Source organism: Venturia canescens, chromosome 9, assembly GCF_019457755.1.
Source record: "Venturia canescens isolate UGA chromosome 9, ASM1945775v1, whole genome shotgun sequence".
NCBI lineage: Eukaryota > Metazoa > Arthropoda > Insecta > Hymenoptera > Ichneumonidae > Venturia > Venturia canescens.
In genome coordinates this window covers 15,661,852-15,680,055 of record NC_057429.1, presented here as the reverse complement: position 1 = coordinate 15,680,055, position 18,204 = coordinate 15,661,852, and the positions used below count along the sequence as shown (strand labels likewise).

General features: G+C 37.3%; 2 protein-coding genes across 8 annotated transcripts; one reads left to right on the top strand and one right to left on the bottom strand.

Moving 5' to 3' along the window:
* Positions 1–187: 187 nt before the first annotated feature.
* Positions 188–8,421, top strand: Upf1 (Upf1 RNA helicase). 5 transcript variants are annotated; one of them, XM_043428951.1, is made up of 6 exons: positions 188–412; positions 994–1,202; positions 2,259–2,536; positions 2,805–2,960; positions 3,081–3,674; positions 4,065–8,421. In XM_043428951.1, the coding sequence occupies exons 2-6, from the start codon at positions 1,014–1,016 to the stop codon at positions 6,205–6,207; spliced, it is 3,360 nt and encodes a 1,119-aa protein (XP_043284886.1). In that variant the 5' UTR covers positions 188–412; positions 994–1,013; the 3' UTR covers positions 6,208–8,421. The 5 variants fall into 5 exon arrangements, with proteins under 5 accessions (XP_043284886.1, XP_043284889.1, XP_043284888.1 ...); XM_043428954.1 differs by having other exon boundaries at positions 188–426; XM_043428953.1 differs by having other exon boundaries at positions 188–479.
* On the bottom strand, positions 7,332–17,901 carry LOC122416207 (poly(A) RNA polymerase gld-2 homolog A-like). Of its 3 annotated transcripts, none has more exons than XM_043428956.1 (11): positions 17,325–17,901; positions 16,013–16,585; positions 14,940–15,334; positions 14,231–14,421; positions 13,241–13,527; positions 12,947–13,115; positions 12,694–12,837; positions 12,381–12,509; positions 12,096–12,276; positions 11,858–11,973; positions 7,332–11,558 (listed from the first exon to the last, which is right to left on the bottom strand). In XM_043428956.1, the coding sequence occupies exons 2-11, from the start codon at positions 16,205–16,207 to the stop codon at positions 11,383–11,385; spliced, it is 1,983 nt and encodes a 660-aa protein (XP_043284891.1). In that variant the 5' UTR covers positions 16,208–16,585; positions 17,325–17,901; the 3' UTR covers positions 7,332–11,382. The 3 variants fall into 3 exon arrangements, with proteins under 3 accessions (XP_043284891.1, XP_043284892.1, XP_043284893.1); XM_043428957.1 differs by lacking the exon at positions 17,325–17,901 and adding an exon at positions 16,889–17,042; XM_043428958.1 differs by lacking the exon at positions 16,013–16,585 and having other exon boundaries at positions 17,325–17,900.
* Between the last annotated feature and the right edge of the window lie 303 nt (positions 17,902–18,204).

Below are 18,204 nucleotides of genomic sequence, written 5' to 3'. Positions count from 1 at the left end.
CAAAAACCCCCGGCTATCAATTTTCGTGAAAATCTGAAAACTTTTTTATCAGCGTTTTGGGCACGACGTGAAAAATGTCTTGCCTCACTGAAGAGGTTAATTTCGTAATTACGAAATCTGCTTTATCGACGGATCGATGAGAATTGAGGAGTTCCGTTGTTGATCACAACGAGTGAAGCGTTGCATGGAAAGATCTGCGGAAAACTCGGCCTCTGTATCAACGCACAGCCCTTTGGGCGCCTTCGCGAATCAGCTGATGACGTAACAAACGACGAGCGGCTGATCGTAAAAGTATAGAGGCGAAGTTAATAAGAGAAGGAAGACTGGGAAAAAAGGCGAGAGAGAAAGACACATACACACATACACATACGAATTGAAAAACTTGGCGTTGCACACTCGTGCAGAGTTGGAGGTTGGTAAAACGAGGCAAGGAAAAGAAACATATATACATCATACATACATATACATAAAGAAACGAAGTAAGTAATGGCGTGAAATATTTGCGTATCGCCTTTCTCAGCAATTTGGGTACGTGTGCGCCTTTCGGAGGAAGCTGGGGTTATTTCCTTTTTTGTTCACCATTTCTATTCCCCCGGCAATAATGTTCTGTACAAGCGATCCAAGGTGATAAAAAGAGCAAGAGGAAATAAAAGTGAGCCTCTTATCATCGGTTGAAAATGATGAGTTTGCGAGCGTGTGTGTTAAAGCGTTACAAGACCGGGGAATATATACGTGTCCGCGTTCATAAAAACTAATATCCCCTCCGTTACGTGTATGTTCCGTGTGTGTCAAGTTCCGACGAATTTCCCTCCTTCCCCTCCCCTTCACATCTTTCGACAAAATTTTAGCCATCGTTATTACGGCTACGCGACATTGACGAAGTTTTTTGCGTGGGAAATATATCTATACGTTCACTTATTAAGCATATATATCCATATATAGTAGAGTTTAAGCGACCGTTTTATGGAAAAATAAATAAAGTATCGTGAAAAGTGTTATAGTTTTTGGGGAAGATGAGTGTCGACGCGTATGGACCTAGCAGTCAAACTCTGACCTTCCTCGACACTGAGGAAACCGATCTCATCGGTGCGGATACTCAAGGCAGCGAATTCGACTTCACCGATTTTACTTTACCTTCTCCCAGCCAAACTCAGGCTTCTCAACACGATGCCGCACAGAGTCAACAAAGTCAACCTGTTCAGGTATCGTTTTTCACGAATTTTCACTTTTTTTGGCACATACCGTTAGTCGTCAATATATTTTTTTGCTTTCCACTTCGAAAATCCATTTTATTATGTCGGATGTACTCCAAAAAAACCTACCTCGTGCGCCCATGCGGTTCTCACATAACCTCCAAATCTTAATGACCCGAAATTTCAACCAAATACAAAACATCGAGGATTTTTCTTCCTTTACTCAAATTCTTTTCCATCTCTCGATTGGTGCTTTTTTGTCTTTTCTCCAAACCAGTCTTGGAGTTCCATATACTTCTTTACATGGCTTTTCCATTCTCTACACCTGGATTTTGACCTTGATTCTTCTGTGGCAAGAATTGCCTGCCAGATTTTTTTTTCAAATTTCATCTATCTTTCATGTTCAGACTTTTGTTTGCATACACTTTTTTGTTTGTGTTCTTAGCTGCAAAGATAAAACTTCCTTTATGCATGCAATTTCAAGTGGAATGACCTTGATCTTTTTTTTTCTATAATAAAACACATAGTTTCTTTGTAGTTTATATAGATAATTTCATTTTTTTACAAAATATGTTTGAGTTATTTCAACCTTAAATATAATTATGAAAAATATGAGTTGTAAGTAAACATTCGCTCAATGTTTTTTTTAAAACTCTAATCTTTCCATTTGTCCATATTTCACAAACTACTGAAAATATTTTACCAGCTTCATGTACCTAAGTCATAAAACAAATTGTTTTATTATTCCACGTTTAAATTTTTTATTTATGAATCCTTTATTTCGACCATATTGTCCACTCAAAGTACACTTCACCTATGATACGTCTGAAGGATAATCAGTTTTAAAAACTGATTATTTTTCCTATTGTGCAAACCGAATGTTCTGGATTAACAAACTCTCCTGTATCGTTGGAGAAACTTTGAAAATAGTATCCAAATTTTTACTATTTCATATTTTCATCATTATCATGATAAAAATGTTTTTTGGAGAAATTTTAGAATATACTTATGACGTTTTATACTGCCTTTTTCGATTTGAAAATACGGATAGTATAAATTTTCTAGGTAAATGGTACAAACGGTAGCTCAGCCTTGGACCTGAAAATATCAGGGGTGGGGCAGAGTTTTGCAGAGCTCCAGTTTGAGGAAGAGGAAGAAGAAGCTTATTATCATCGTGATTTGCCGGAACATGCGTGTAAATACTGTGGCATACACGAGGCCTCGTGCGTCGTCATGTGCAACATTTGCCGTAAATGGTTTTGCAACGGACGAGGGAATACATCAGGTTCCCATATTATCAATCATCTGGTGCGAGCCAAGCACAAGGAGGTCACTCTTCACAGGTCAGTTTGACCGATTAAAATTTAATTCGCATCCATGTACGTAATTGCAACATTTAATTTTTTATTAAAGCCCTTGCTATGAATATGTAAGTTAGAAAAACTATAAGTTCTTAGACATACAGAAATGTAAATAATTAAATACCGAAAGTTCCGAGAATTTGAAAGAAATTCTTTTTAGTTTGTATTTCATTGAAGTTTTATTTTTGTGGTGATTTTATTGCTGTTTTTTTGAAACCAAATTTGTTTAAAAAAAATTATTTAAACAAAGGGATGGACCTCTGGGAGAAACAGTATTGGAATGTTATTCCTGCGCGGTGAGAAACGTATTCGTTCTTGGTTTCATTCCTGCAAAAGCTGACTCCGTTGTTGTGTTATTGTGTCGACAACCTTGCGCAGCACAGAGTTCTTTGAAGGATATGAACTGGTAAATATCCTTGATGTCTAACAATGAAACGGAAAATTTTTCACTCGTCAGTCTTTCCATTGATGAGTGAAATACCATATTTTAGTTCATGATACCGAACGATTGTTATGAATGATTCAGGGATCAAGAACAGTGGAAACCCTTGATAGAAGATCGCAGTTTTCTCGCCTGGCTGGTGAAGATTCCATCGGAGCAAGAACAGCTACGAGCGCGTCAAATATCAGCTCAGCAGATAAATAAACTGGAGGAATTGTGGCGTGACAATGTGGATGCGACGTTCCAAGATCTCGAGAAGCCTGGAGTCGATGAAGAACCTCAACAAGTTTTGTTGCGATACGAGGATGGTTATCAGTACCAAAACATATTTGGTCCTCTCGTTAAACTCGAGGCCGATTACGACAAACGTCTTAAAGCTTCGCAGACCCAAGAAAACATCGAAGTACGTTGGGACGTTGGATTGAACAAGAAAACAATCGCATATTTCATGCTCGCTAAAACTGACGGAGATATGAAATTGATGCACGGTGACGAATTGAGACTTCGTTACAATGGCGAACTGCACAAACCCTGGTTTGAACTTGGACATGTCATCAAAATCCCGGACAACTATGGCGAGGAAGTCGGCATCGAATTGAAAAACAATTCAGGCGCCCCGACCGAATGTGTTAGCAATTTCGTCGTTGACTTTATTTGGAAGAGCACCAGCTTTGATCGGTATGGATATTTTTATCGTTTTTATGAATCCACGTAACGTAGCTTATTACGATAGAATTGAATGAGGAACTTCATAGTGATAACTTTAAAAAAAATATATTTCATTGCAATAATTCCAAATGACTAATTAGTATCAATTGAAATTCGCGGCAGCGAATCATACTTTGATGTTCGAAAAAAATGCAATTTTCTTGAAAGTGATATGAATTCTTTGAAGATTCCACAAATCTTTAAAATTGACCGCGATCCTTTGTATCGATTGCACTGTTTACCCATTTTGCGCTGTTTCTAGTTTCCTTTTCTTATATTGCTTTTCTGATAAGTCATATTCCACGAGACGTGCCAAATCGCTAATAACAAGAAAAATGTAAAACAATTTTATTTCTACAGGATGCAATCAGCGTTGCGAAAATTTGCCGAAGACGGTACTTCGGTTTCTGCCTATATCTATCATCGCCTGTTGGGTCACGAAGTGGAGGAAGTGTTGTTCCGTTGTCATTTGCCAAAGCACTTTAGCGCGCCGAATTTACCAGATTTGAACAGATCGCAGGTATACGCGGTGAAGCATGCGGTTCAACGGCCATTGTCATTGATCCAGGGTCCACCGGGAACGGGAAAAACGGTGACGAGTGCAACGATAGTATATCAGTTGGTAAAGCAAAACGGTGGTCCGGTATTGGTATGCGCGCCGTCGAACACGGCGGTGGATCAGCTAACGGAGAAGATTCACAAGTCGAATTTGAAGGTAGTTCGTCTTTGCGCAAAGTCTCGTGAGGCGATAGATTCGCCGGTGAGTTTTTTGGCCTTGCACAATCAGATAAAGAACATGGAGACGAACACAGAATTTCAAAAATTGCAACAATTGAAAGATGAAACCGGGGAATTGTCGAGCGTTGACGAAAAGCGTTATCGATTGTTAAAAAGAGCCGCGGAGAAAGAATTGCTCGAAGCTGCGGACGTGATATGTTGCACTTGCGTTGGTGCGGGCGATCCACGTCTGCACAAATTGGCCTTCCACTCGATTCTGATAGACGAAAGTATGCAAGCGACCGAGCCCGAATGCATGGTGCCAGTTGTATTGGGCGCGAGACAATTGATTCTCGTCGGAGATCATTGCCAACTCGGACCTGTGGTAATGTGCAAAAAAGCGGCTCGTGCTGGTCTCTCTCAATCGCTCTTCGAAAGGCTCGTAGTCCTTGGAATTCGCCCGTTTCGTCTCGAAGTCCAGTACCGCATGCATCCCGATCTCTCGCGCTTCCCATCGAACTTTTTCTACGAGGGATCGTTGCAAAACGGAGTTTGTGCGGACGAGAGAAAACTGTTGAAGATCGATTTTCCATGGCCGGCTACCGACAAGCCAATGTTCTTCTACGTGACTCAGGGACAAGAAGAGATCGCTGGAAGTGGCACGTCTTATCTAAACCGCACAGAAGCCTCGAACGTGGAGAAAATAACAACAAGATTTTTGCGTTGCGGCGTTAAACCCGAACAAATTGGTGTGATAACGCCTTACGAAGGCCAACGCGCTTATCTCGTTCAATATATGCAGTACCAGGGCTCCTTACACTCAAAACTATATCAAGAAATCGAAGTGGCCAGCGTGGACGCTTTCCAGGGACGCGAAAAAGACATAATAATAATGTCCTGTGTCCGTTCGAACGAGCATCAAGGAATCGGTTTTCTAAACGATCCGCGACGCCTTAACGTCGCTCTGACACGTGCGAAATACGGTATTATTATCGTTGGTAATCCAAAAGTACTTTCGAAACAACCACTCTGGAATCATCTGTTGAGTTTCTACAAAGAGCAAAAAGTTCTGGTCGAGGGGCCTCTCAATAATCTCAAGGAGTCGATGATACAATTTGCGAAACCGAAAAAATTGGTCAACGCTTCAAATCCTGGTTCTCACTTCATGACGACGTCGATGTACGACGCCCGCGAAGCTTTGATTCCAGGCTCAATTTACGATCGTTCCGGTTCCCAATTGAACGGTAATCAACAGCACAATCCTTATTATCAAAGAAATTTGCCGCTCGATATGTTCAGTCGTACGCACGATACGATCAGCTACATAAGTCCAGAAAGGGCTCAAGCCGCTATGAATAACGTTCCGGTTCCCGTTGGTATGTTCATGAACATGGCTCATGTACCGCCCAGATTTTATAATCAGCATCAACAAGCATTGCAGGCGCGACAGAATCAGAGAAATCGCCGAGGGGTCGCAACGACCAAAACCAAAATGACACGTGGCCTTGGAAAATTGAGCCAGAGCGAACAGAGCACTCAACCTTACAGTCAACCTGGCTTACCACTGACTCAGGGCACCACACAAGGCATGTCTCAACCTGGTTTCAGTCTTTCTCAGCCTGGTTTGAGCCAGGCAGAATTGTCTCAAGACTCGTTTGCCGTTGGTGAATTCCAATCACAAATGGACGGTCTTTTGTCCCAAGACTCGACTTACCAGGGCGATCGTAGTGGTTTCTATCAGAGCGGACAGTCACAAGCCGGTGGACAATTTTCCCAGCCTTACTGAGCAGCGCTTGATTTGTCTTTCATAACGGCTGTTAAAACGCATTCGCCATGCAAAAAATAGCGTCGCGGGAGCGACTACACTACCGAGAGAGAGGCTCGTTCGAGACAAAACTTCTTCGACGGATAATAAAGTGAAAGTTTAAAAAAAAACCATCAAACCGAGAAAAAAAAACAAACAACATCGTGGAAAGTTTTTTTTTTAATGCGACGGAGATAAATAACGTATTAAATGAAAAAAAAAAAAAAAATAACGACCAACACCGACTACTTTAACAACAGCAATGACGAGTATATCCACCATCAAGGAAGAGGATAAAGAAAGAGAGCGAGAGAGAGAGAGAGAGAATAGAAGAAGCATGTTGAAAAGACCAAAAAAAATCATTACCACTTGATTGACGTTTGAGGATTTTTTTTGTGGTCTCTTTCGACGAGGGTTCAAGAGAGCTTTTGTGTTTATTTCCAAAAAAAATCTGTACTGTCCATGAAAACGAATTGGAGGATAGATACGAGGCAGGGCTGCTCGCGGGATGTTCCATCGATCGATTCGCTCAGTCAACGATGATCCAGCGTGCGATGAATCAAAAAGGGATTCCGTTATTGCTGTACCAATGCGAAACGCTCGAGATCGGAAATATAACGGACATTTCGGAAGAGGTGAAAAAGGAAAGAAAACGAGAACCACCAGTGTCTCATTTCTGTTTTCGATCTTGCGTTCCGAGCTCAATGATCTTGAGCTTTATCGAGGGCTGTTGAGCTGATATCACGAAAAAATGGACGCAAAAAAACAGAATGAAAATGCGACGATTATACGCGGAGAGACATTTTAACGAGTGTTTAGTCAAGCTGGTCGAATACACGGACAAGTTTAGAGTTGAGAAACGAAACAAAGATTCGTAGAATTTCTCGTCCCGATCGACGAAAAGTCATCTCTGAAGAGAGGATTTTGTAAACGGAAGAAAATCGATATGACTGGATCGAGAGGCTCAAAGCGTCCGAGAAACGCGATGAAATTCTCAATGGAAAATCACCTCGAAAATTTGAGGGGAAGAAAAGAAGGAGAGAAATAAAGAGAACTCTCGTGCAGAGGCGGAAGATTCGAGGGTATGTGATTCTTGGATGGTGGAACCGTCTTTCGATTTGATCCTAAAACGGAAAAAAAGAACAAAGGGAAAATCATTTCCGATGATGATAGCTTGGAGGATCGAATTTTCTTTTTTTATTTTTCGTTTATCGTTTCTTCGCTTGAGAAAAAGAAAAGAGCACAGACCTCGGAAGGAATCTCCGTAATTGAAAAAAAAAGAACGAAATAAAGGAGTAAATCGCGGCAGGGCCAACAACAAAATGAAAAATCGTCGTCGAACGGAGTGAGGCTGAACACAAAGTTTCTTCATCGAAGCGTACAAAGGATACACGTTGTTTTTTCCTTTCTCTTTGTTTACACACAACTCTTTTTGTTTCGTGTATTACGGGCCCTTAAGCCCCGAGAACATAAAAAACAAACAGAAAAATTATCCGGGATTATATTCGATTATTTCATATAATCATGTTGATTCGTTTAATCATCTTCACTTCTTTTTTCTTCCTCGTTTATTTCGTTATTTCTTTAATTTCTTGTAACAAACAAAAATATATGTATGCATAAGGTTAACGCAGTCCAAGGAAGGAGCAGGTGTGTGTGAGAGAGAGAGAGTTAATAAATCGTTTTCTTTACTCGTTGATTTTGTCAAATTATTTTTGCGTAGTCATCGAAGAAACTCGATAATATCAAGATACGATTACATTGTGTCAGCAGAGAAAAATTTATACTTATGACAAACGTTTTTCGATCCCATACTACTTCGAGGTAAATGAGTGTTTTTTTCACACTATTTTCTTATTCTCTTTACTCATGGACTTCAGAATATATTTTCGGTCCTAAATTCATTGATAAAAAAAATTACGTTTTCATCCATTGGTTCGTTACTGATCGTATACGAATGTGTATTTTTATGGAAATCTTATTTTCGGTCAATAATCCCGTAATAGAGCGCAACATGATTTGTATGATAGATGAATTACTACGCAAAGCGCGAGAAATTCTTATATTTTTATTTTCATTCTCTCCTAACAACGCACCACCCAACTGCAGATTGTATTGCGAAAAAAAAAAAACAGAAAACAATGTTTCACTGTAAAATTCTTATGGTACCCAATAAATGTGACATGAACAAGGGAATTATTTTGAATTAGTTTTTCTTTCCCTCTGCATGCAGTCCAACTCTCAACGATGCTTGTTTCGAAACAAAATAATTATCACTCCGTTTATATAAACATTGCATTTATTTTCGAGCGAAAAAATGAAATTTACAAAAAATAATTTGATAATTCGCTTATGAATTACAAATTCAGAATTCACATATCAATTCCGTTACAATCGAGGTTGTTTAATCAAATTTGATGCAAAAATGGTAGATCCAAAAATATGCTCGAAAATGTTGATAAGAAAAGTGAAGATCCGGAAATGTTTGAATGTTGATGAACATCATAATTTTGTGTTGAAAATATTTTTTTTTTACTATAATTCATATCGATTGTAACGGTCACAAAAATTGCGTAATTACAGTGTCTGTTTTTAAATATTGAAATACACATGAAACATTTTTTTCAACAGTGTGACTCAAAGGGTCACACTATTGATCGAATGTTAATACAAAATTGATTTTGAAATCGCCGAATTCGACGGATTAATTTTTGACAGAATTATTTTTCTACATGTCTACTTTTCGGCTTCATTATCACGCTTTTCACGAACGCCGGATCTGTGCAAAAGGTAGAAAAGAAAGAAACATTTCGAAAACCAGAATTCTAAAAGCGGAATAAAGTTATGATGGAATTATGGGTTCTTCAATAATTTCGGAACAAAATGAAGTTCGGTATGAAGAAACCGTTTCATGAATATTAAATTGAATTATTGCCGACAATACATTTTTTTTTTTTGCACCGAACCAGCGAAAGCGATAGCGATTTTCATTACAATTAACATGAAAAGTTTACAATAATGTAAAATGGTGACACAGCCTCACAACTCAGGTGGCATGTCTAAGGTTGTTTCCACATCAAAACGAAAGCGGTTTTCAAAAAATAGTTGGAAATATTGATGTTTCATTCGATTTGAAATACTCGGATAATTTTTCATTGCGACTCACATTTGATTTTCCGAAAAATCGTTGCGAGACAGTGGAAAAATCCATTCGCAAAGTCACGATTCGATTAATCAGAAAACAGAAAAAAAAATAATCAAGCATACGTAGATGCAATTTTAAATGAGAATCGAATCGTGGTACAAAATAGAAATCCGAAAAACGCACGCTTCGTGAACTCGCGTTTTTTCCGATAACTTGAGATTTATTCTCCTCTTTCGTGTATTGTCATAACGTTAGGAACTTGGTAGAAAAAATTCGCTAGGAAATTGATCGTAGTATAAATTTCAAAATTGAAATATTATCAAACTCACTCGCGTCAAAATGATATTCATTTTTCAGTTCCTTTTTTTTTCTCACCCAAATTAACGTCGATCATTTGGAATGTACGAACGGTTATTATCGTCCGACAACGCTCTCCTCCCCGCCTTCATTTCCCCCAATTCTTTGGTTGTTAGATAATCGTCGAAGAATGCTTCTGCATCGAACACAAGAATTTGGGCTCTAAGGCTCGAAGTAAGCCCGGCCTGTTGATAACGCGAAATAAATTTGATCTTCTATCAATGCATTAAATTCGCGCAGGCGTGACTTACGTATTTTCTCCCTCACAGACGCAAAAAAAAAACAAAACTATCATGATTCGACACTGTTTTTTTTTCTTACGACACTTACAAACAATTAATACTACAAACTTAAATATCATTAACGATCTCTCATGTATATATATATAATATTCATTTTTTAACATGTTTTTCTCTTTGGATATTTTATATATTTTTTTTCATATTTCATTTTTATATTTTTTTGCCTATTTTTACTATAAATTATCGTTATATTTATGCTTTCTTTTTTCAAGGACGGTTTTCGTAGTGAAACACAAAAAAAGTCCACCTCATGAGCGCTCTAGGAACCGACTAATTCCTCGCGTTTGCGCTCTCTTGTCTCATTCCAAACAAATTATTATTAAATGCATAGTTTTGTTTTTTTTTTTTTTTTTTTCATTATTTTGTAGTCGTGTTTTAATTTATTTTATATAATTTTTTTCGTCCTTTTTTCTGTATTGAGAAAAATCACTTTCAGCCATTCACGTGATTCCCGTGGATACGATATGTTTTTGTTTTTTTAATTCTTTTTAATAGGTGTATTGCGACACTTTTCTTGGCAATTATTCTCTAGCCACTTTAAGTCCTTCTTTTTGAGCATATTTGTTTTTTTCTTCATATTCCGTTTGTTTTTATTTATTTTTTTCCAGTTCGGACAATCAACGTACCGTACCGTTTATAAGGCCTCGCGATTTTCTACGCGGTTTAAGAAGTATAAATAAAAAAATATTCGCGATCTATTAACACGTATTTTTAACTATAAATATTCTATCACCGCCTTCCATGTACCTCCGCTAGTTTCCATCTTTGTTTCGCGTCTTCACGAACGGCTCGGACACAAATACATCTCAACAATTTGATACAAGTTGCCCAAGTCGTCATAATTCTACGACGATTTGATACGTTGGTGAAATAATCGTCGCAATTAAATTGTCCATCCAATTCTTAATTCTTTTTTTGGGCACGATTCCTATTCCTACACAAACGTCATCAGGCTTTTTCTCATTTTAATGACAAAAGGTATCGATCATCCCCATCGAAAATTATCGTTATTGAGCAACAATTCGTTTTCAAGAGAAAATCCTCAACTTCGTTTTCAAGTGTCATCACAAATTGCTTATTTCTCCCACTCTCGAAAAATAATCGACATTCGAGTCGTTTTTTTTTTCGAAAACTTTGGACAATCATCAACCACGACTAATTGCGCTGTTAAGCGACCGTATATTCTCCTTTCGAATCCCGTCTTCCCCTCGAATTAATTGCAAAGGTATCGACGTGTAAGAACGACGAATGAAAGAGAAAAAAGTAAAAAACGAATGTGTTTTAAATAGGATGAAGAAAAATTCCCTTCGTGTGGCTTCGCAGATTAAAACCACATCACTATTCTTCACTCATCTAGTGGCCGTAATGAGGGTATGGCTGCACCATTCGTGGTCCTGTTTTCACAAATATACTCCCGAGATCACGATTGTCCTTCAGTCTTTGATAGGCGTTTACGAAAATCTCTTTTATTCGCGAGAATACTGCGTAATCGTATACCGAACGAGCAGTGTTCGTTAGATCGAACGGTTCTATGACACAAATAAAATATTTTTCGATTAATCATGTTTGGGTATAAATGTACAGTTTTTTTATCATTCAAATCGAAATGAATCAGAAGCGAAAAGATGATACAATTTCTTTGAGTTAAATTTACGTATCTTCAGAATGATTTTTTTCATTTCATTTTTTTCTTCAAATAAAAAATTTACTTTTAGTCGCTGGTTTCAACAGCCGTAATAATAAGAATCAATGAAACAAAAAGAAAATAAATAAATGAGTACAAGGATGTATTAGGAAATTAAATGAATACAATTTTGCAAACGCCTACCTTCGATGCACAGATATTTCCATTCGTAAGGATCGTTTTTGTAAGAAATTACTCTGCGACACTCGTCGATTGGCATTTTTCTTGCCATCCTCACCGATATCGCATATTTGCTGTAACTGATTTACGATCTTTACTTATTCAAGTAATCAACAGTAGAAAATCAGAAAAATAGAAATAAAGAAATCCTTCTAAATCTCTTCTTCGTCAGTAGTAAATAACATGAATATTAAATGCTCACTCGAACATAGCGTAGTATTTGAAGAATTCGAATAACAGTTCACCAAGCGGTTGACGATTGACCGGATTAACTTCGATTTTGAGGTCTTCCTGGATATCGATACCGTGAATATCTGAGCTAGGACTGAACTTGTTTGGAAATATTGCATGAAGGCACGGAAGTACGCACGGGGTAACTCCACCTGTAAAAAATTTCATTATTTTACCACCAGAAATTCATTATTTCAGAGGAAAAAAAAACGTTTATTCAGTATAGAAAGAAAAATTAAATAACGGAGTAACTCACATTGTAAAAAGTGTATAACCATGAGAACCAGGGAGTAACTGGAAATGGTCATGTTTTTGGCGTCGTTAATATCTTGGCACTGTGCCCAAAGTTTGACAACTAGTACAAGAGGTCTAACTCGCCAATCGACTGTAATTTATCATTATCATGATTAATTATCATTTTAAAATAACGATGTTTGTTGTGCAATTAATGATATAATTCATGGTTGAACTTTTGTTTACTTTCATTAAAATTCAAGTGATTTGATCGATTGATCGACTAACTGAAATCGATTGAAATTATTAGATTTTTGGAATAATCGTTAACTTACTTCTCGAGTAACAGTACAACAAGTGAGTATTTCTGATTCCCACTGCATTGTTGCAGTTGAGATCGACCTCCAAGTTTCTTATGTAATCACGAAATTTTAATATTGGCACTTTGGCTTTTATTAATTCTAAGTGTTCCACGTAATCTGTGAATAGAAAAATTGTGCGATCAATAATTTCGATGCTCTTCAGAATACACAATACGAATATCTTCATTTGATGAAAAATCATGCAGCTTTGAAACATCGAACTGACCACAGCCTCTGAGACACTTTTGTAACTGCTGCAAATGGGTGATGGCTTCGATTCTTTGCACCATTTCCGTTTGTCTGACTAGAAGACAGAGATCCACGTCACTGTTATCAGATCCAAAGCCGTTCATCGTTGAACCGACCAAAAAAAGGCCGTACTTTGGAAACGTGGTCTGGAAAATTAGACAAAACGACATAAAAAATCGCCATCCAAAATGATTTGTGGTCACTGGAACCATTTTCTTGCATCTTCCGAAAGTTTGACTTGTTTAAAAAAAATGTAAAAAGAAAAACGAACTTTTATATAAAAGTAGAGACCCTTCCAGAGCATCATTTTGTTTTTGAAGGTAGATTCGGTCTGTTGATGCGCAATAAATTTTGCCCAAATGTCGTGAGAAAGTCCACTCCATCCGGTGCCGCCATAAAGATCGTCGGGCGCGACATGCACTTGGACGAGATGCGACCTTGCGAGAAAACGATCCGGTGCTACGATGTAACTGCGGGGTAGCAAATTGTAGGAAGGCAGCACTACACTCGTGAATCTTCTTCCTTTTTGATTTCTCTGAGAAGGTGGACTGTTCCTCCCTGAAAATTGGATTCAAATGCAATTTGAAGATAATATGCTTTTTTTCATCATCCAGAAAGTACCAGATTAAATAGTGATTAATATGAAAAAAAAAAGTTCTCTGCTGATCTCGGGGTCGAAAAATAGCTTTTCATTGTATTTGAAGAGTTTTGTGATCACAGAAATCAACCCTGCATGTTTGTATCGCTAATACTGTTAAAACGGTTTGAAACAGAATTAAAATTGAAAAACCTGATATTGGAAGGAATAATTTCTTCTGCAGAAAAGTCCCCGACAATCTTTCTCCATCTTTGGTAGTTAAATCTTGATAGCAGCTAAAAAAAGACTCGAATTTTAATTTTTTATATTGTTAACGATGAAGAAATAACGCCGGGAGCTTTTTTGTAGGGAAATAAGTGTGTTACAACATTACGATTTGAATTTCCTGAAATTGAATTTTCGGTTGTCATTCTGAGCTGGAGCGGCCTGTTCACACGAATACATTCAAATAAAGTTTACATTTTTCGGCTATGTATCTTCGTGCAAAGCTTTTAGATAGTGCATGCGGTAAAGAGAAATGGAAAGATGGTGGAGGTCCTCTGGATTCAGTTGCAACGCGAATGGAGCCCAATAAGGAATAAAAATCAATTTTCATTGCGTATAATTTCAAATGAAATGCCGAATGGAGGTTTTGGTGATTTTTGTTTGTTGTTAAGACCTTACCAGTGTGATATCTCTTTTTGCCTGGATAATTTTGCGTTTGAGGTCTCAGTGCATTCGCATTGTTATTGTAGTTAGGTGGGTTTCGTTGGGTCGGATAATATTGTTGATTCGTAGCGACCGTCATTTGTCCACTCTGCGCCGTATTTACGTTGCTTACGATCGATGAATTTTTATTCATCTCGTGTAAATGTCTGTAGGAATTATATTGCGAACATTAATCATTTGCTCCCGAGACATTAGACACGATGATTTGTGGCCAGTCCGAAGAAAAATTATTCTCCAAAATTGTATTCTCTTCAGTGTCTAATCGAAGTAATCTCAAATTTGAAAAATTTGAAAGGCAAGAATTTATCAGTTTATTCAAATGTTAAAAATCAATGTAAGAGCAATCATTAGATTTTTTCATTGAGCAAAATCTCATTTCTACAAACGTTAATTTATTTTGGAATTTTTCCTGTGAGAAACAAATATCAAATACGTAGTTTTGTTGTTTCTGCATGTGATAAAGTGTCGAATAAATTTGGAAATGTCATTTTTTTCTTGCTTAATCACGTGGGATAACTCATACAATTGTTTTTCGGTGTTTTTTTTTCTTTGGAATATTGTTTTGTCAATTAAATGATCGTTTTCAATAATTGGCTGTTAGATATTATTAAATATCCTTTCGCTGGATGTTTTGTGGCACTGTCGTTTTGTCTTTATTACGCACTTGTTTTCCTGATCTATGGAGGAAGAAACGGAATCACGCTCGTCCGAGCTTTCCGTTTGGCTACTGTCGCCACGATTTTTGCTGGGTGTTGGTGAACGTGAGCTGAAACCACTGTCGCTGCTGTAAGTCTCTTTTTTTGGTAATATCTCGCGACAGCCAACATTACGTTTGTTTGCACGATTATTCCAATTTTGTTTTTTATTCGCCCCTCCATTAAAATATTCAGGACGATAATTCGAGTGATTTGGTGGTGGCATATTTGATGGATTATTGCCTGATGGACACGATCTTCTTTGCCAAATGCCACCGTTATTTTGCATTCTAAAATCTGTTCCTCTCAACGGTGGTATCTCCAAACCCATCAGTTGCAACACTTCCAAACGGTACGATCCTGTCTGCAATGATCTTTAACGCTTTTTTCAAACTGTTTAAAAACACTTTGCACCTGAATACCGTTACGATTTTACTCAATTCCTTCTTCTCATCTCTTTTTATGTCTGTATCCAAAAGGACCTCGAATTATTATAAATTTTGACGATTGAGAAACGTGATTTTTTCGACAATTAAGAATCTAATTTGTTCAATCGAACCACAGGCATTTTTTGCAATTAATCATTTCGAAATTTCGTTAATATTCTTACGACAGCTACTCCAAATAATTGGATCGATTTTTTATTGCACAATTCATTTTCATTTTGCAAGTTTCTTGAAATTTCTTTGAAAACAAGAGTCCCAATCGTCAGTAGTTATAAATCAAGGAAAAGTCAAGCCAAACGAAAACTTCAAAAGCAGATAACAGCTACAAAGAGTAGAACAGAAACGAAGCGAGGGCAAAAGAAATCATGAGAATGCAAAGAATTTTTCCCATGATTAACGGTTTATTGCCAATTCGGTTTGAAAATAATGGTCTGACGTTTAGCGGCTTTTGCCAACGATCCAGGGAAAAAGATTCAACAAAAATTGTAACGAAGAGATAAATGTTCTAACCGAATGGGCAATAGAAATGTTTCAAAGTCGAATAGCAAGCTTCATAGAATGGTGGCAAGATTGTAACAGAAAGCAAAATGACGTACCTGCATGAAAGGATGTCTGTTGACAGAGGTATTGGGACGATATGCGTGATAATTTGTGTGTCGATTGATTGTGGTATTTGTTGTGTTATTAGGACGTTGATTATAGTTTTGGCCCGGTGTACCAGGCTGAGAATTTGTTTGTTGATTGTCGACGATTTGAACCATCATGGGAGAAGGTACCATTGTGCGATACATGATTAAAATATTATAGTTTTAACGAAAGATCAAAAGTCAATTTTGAATACTTTCTGAATGAAATTTCATTACCCAGCAACTTGGAATTTGGAAGAAAAAAAAAGCAAAAAAAGTGTTTTTCTTTTAACATTCGGTCATTTCACCGTCGGACTAAACACAATATTCAAAGCTTTACAATTTTGATAAACAAGCGGTATGGGTCTCATCGATACAAAAGTGAGATATATAGCTTTTATTTTTTTATATAACGTTCACAGATTTTTATTGTTTGGATCGATTATTGTTTTTTGCTTGTTTCGTCGATCCTGTAGCTATTTTTGCCTGATTTTTAACTTCCTTCAGCAACTTTTAATAATTTATAGTGTGCGGCCCAATTCCCTGGAACAATACATTGAAATTTATGGCCCCGTTAGTTGTCAAATTGTTTTTTTCGTGTTTGCTGACATTAAAACAGGTTTTTTCGATTTTTTTTGGAATATCTGTTTTTCGGCAAAGATTATTTGAAAATGATATTGGGGGAAAAAAAAATTTCAAATTTTCGCGGTAAAATAGCTGCTTTTGACGACGAAACCAAATTCTTCGTCGTTTTTATTTGTTTACAATATCGAGAATTGTAAAAGAAAATGGGGCTATCATAAATCATTTGCAGGTTATGAAAATTTGAATTTGTAGTCAACGAACCTTGACGTGAGCCGGCGTTTCAGAGAGAAAAGATGTTTTTCTCATGTGTCACGTGGCTGTGAGTATATAAGATGTCAAGCGAGAAAGAAAGGGTACAACAGCTAAGGAAAATAATTCTAAGCACGATGTACGAGCAAATAAGAGGCAAAGGAAAAAAAAATGAGATTTCTACGTTTGAAGCGAATTAAAAAAATAACATGCGACGAGAGAACAGCGAATACTAAACAGCGTGAAAAAAAAACAGGCGGGTTTCGAGCTATCGGAAGAATTGTAAACACACGATTGTACCATTGAGCCTGTCACTGGTAAGAGTTACTAAATTGAGGAGACGAAATGAAATAATGAAAACTACAACTTACCTTATTGCTCAAGGATTCTGTAACGAACTGTTAAATTAAAAAAAGAGCATAGAAAATTATTTGATTAGTAAAGTTACCTGTTTTTCTTAGGACAATCGTTGGCTCGCCATGTTGCCATCATTTAGCTCAGTGCGAATACGTTTCTTTTTCCTTTTCCTTATCTCGCTCTCGTTCGTGCGTTGCGTCACCCACTTCGCTTATTTCATTTTTCCGTCCACCTTGATTTTGGCACACCCTGTATTTCTTTTAAACGTCAATGCGAAATCGGTGGAATTATTACTGCAACGCGCGGCCGTTAGGAAAATGTAGGTTCTTGTGTAGATCGTTTGTAAATGTACCGGTTCTGTTTCCCCGCCCCAAAACTTTTTTCTACAGGATTCGCTCAACTTTGCGAAAAATATACGGAGAGAGAAATAAAAACCTCAATTCTACAATTTAATCGCGAAATAAATCCTCTGGATTTTAAATAAATGTTTTCGAGCCAAATGATTCTACACTTTTAATCGCACTCCTTCTATCTTTTGGCAATTCGTGATAAACACGATTAAATTCTTCCTTTCCCGTGTTATTTACTACGTATTATTATACTCTACATAAACCGAAACCCGAAACGTTACACATTTTTGAATTTCTGCCCCAATTGATAACAGAGACTCTAGATTCCGAACGCCTGGCGAATCCGTTTTCGACTTTCGTTCCGATTGAAAATCGTCTGGACAGATGACACTGTGACATTATTCTTGAGGTATTGACACATTGATGACAGATGGCGTTCTATCAGTTTTAAAAGTGGCGCAGCATTCATAAATACGATAATACGATGCTGAAGACCTTAATTATGAAAAATTACAGAATTATTGTTTCCCTAAAGAATAAAATCCTCACTTTTTATGATTATCAGCCTATTTTTTCCATCACCTTGCATGGACTGACAGAGCTTTCTTTTAGTCGATTTCG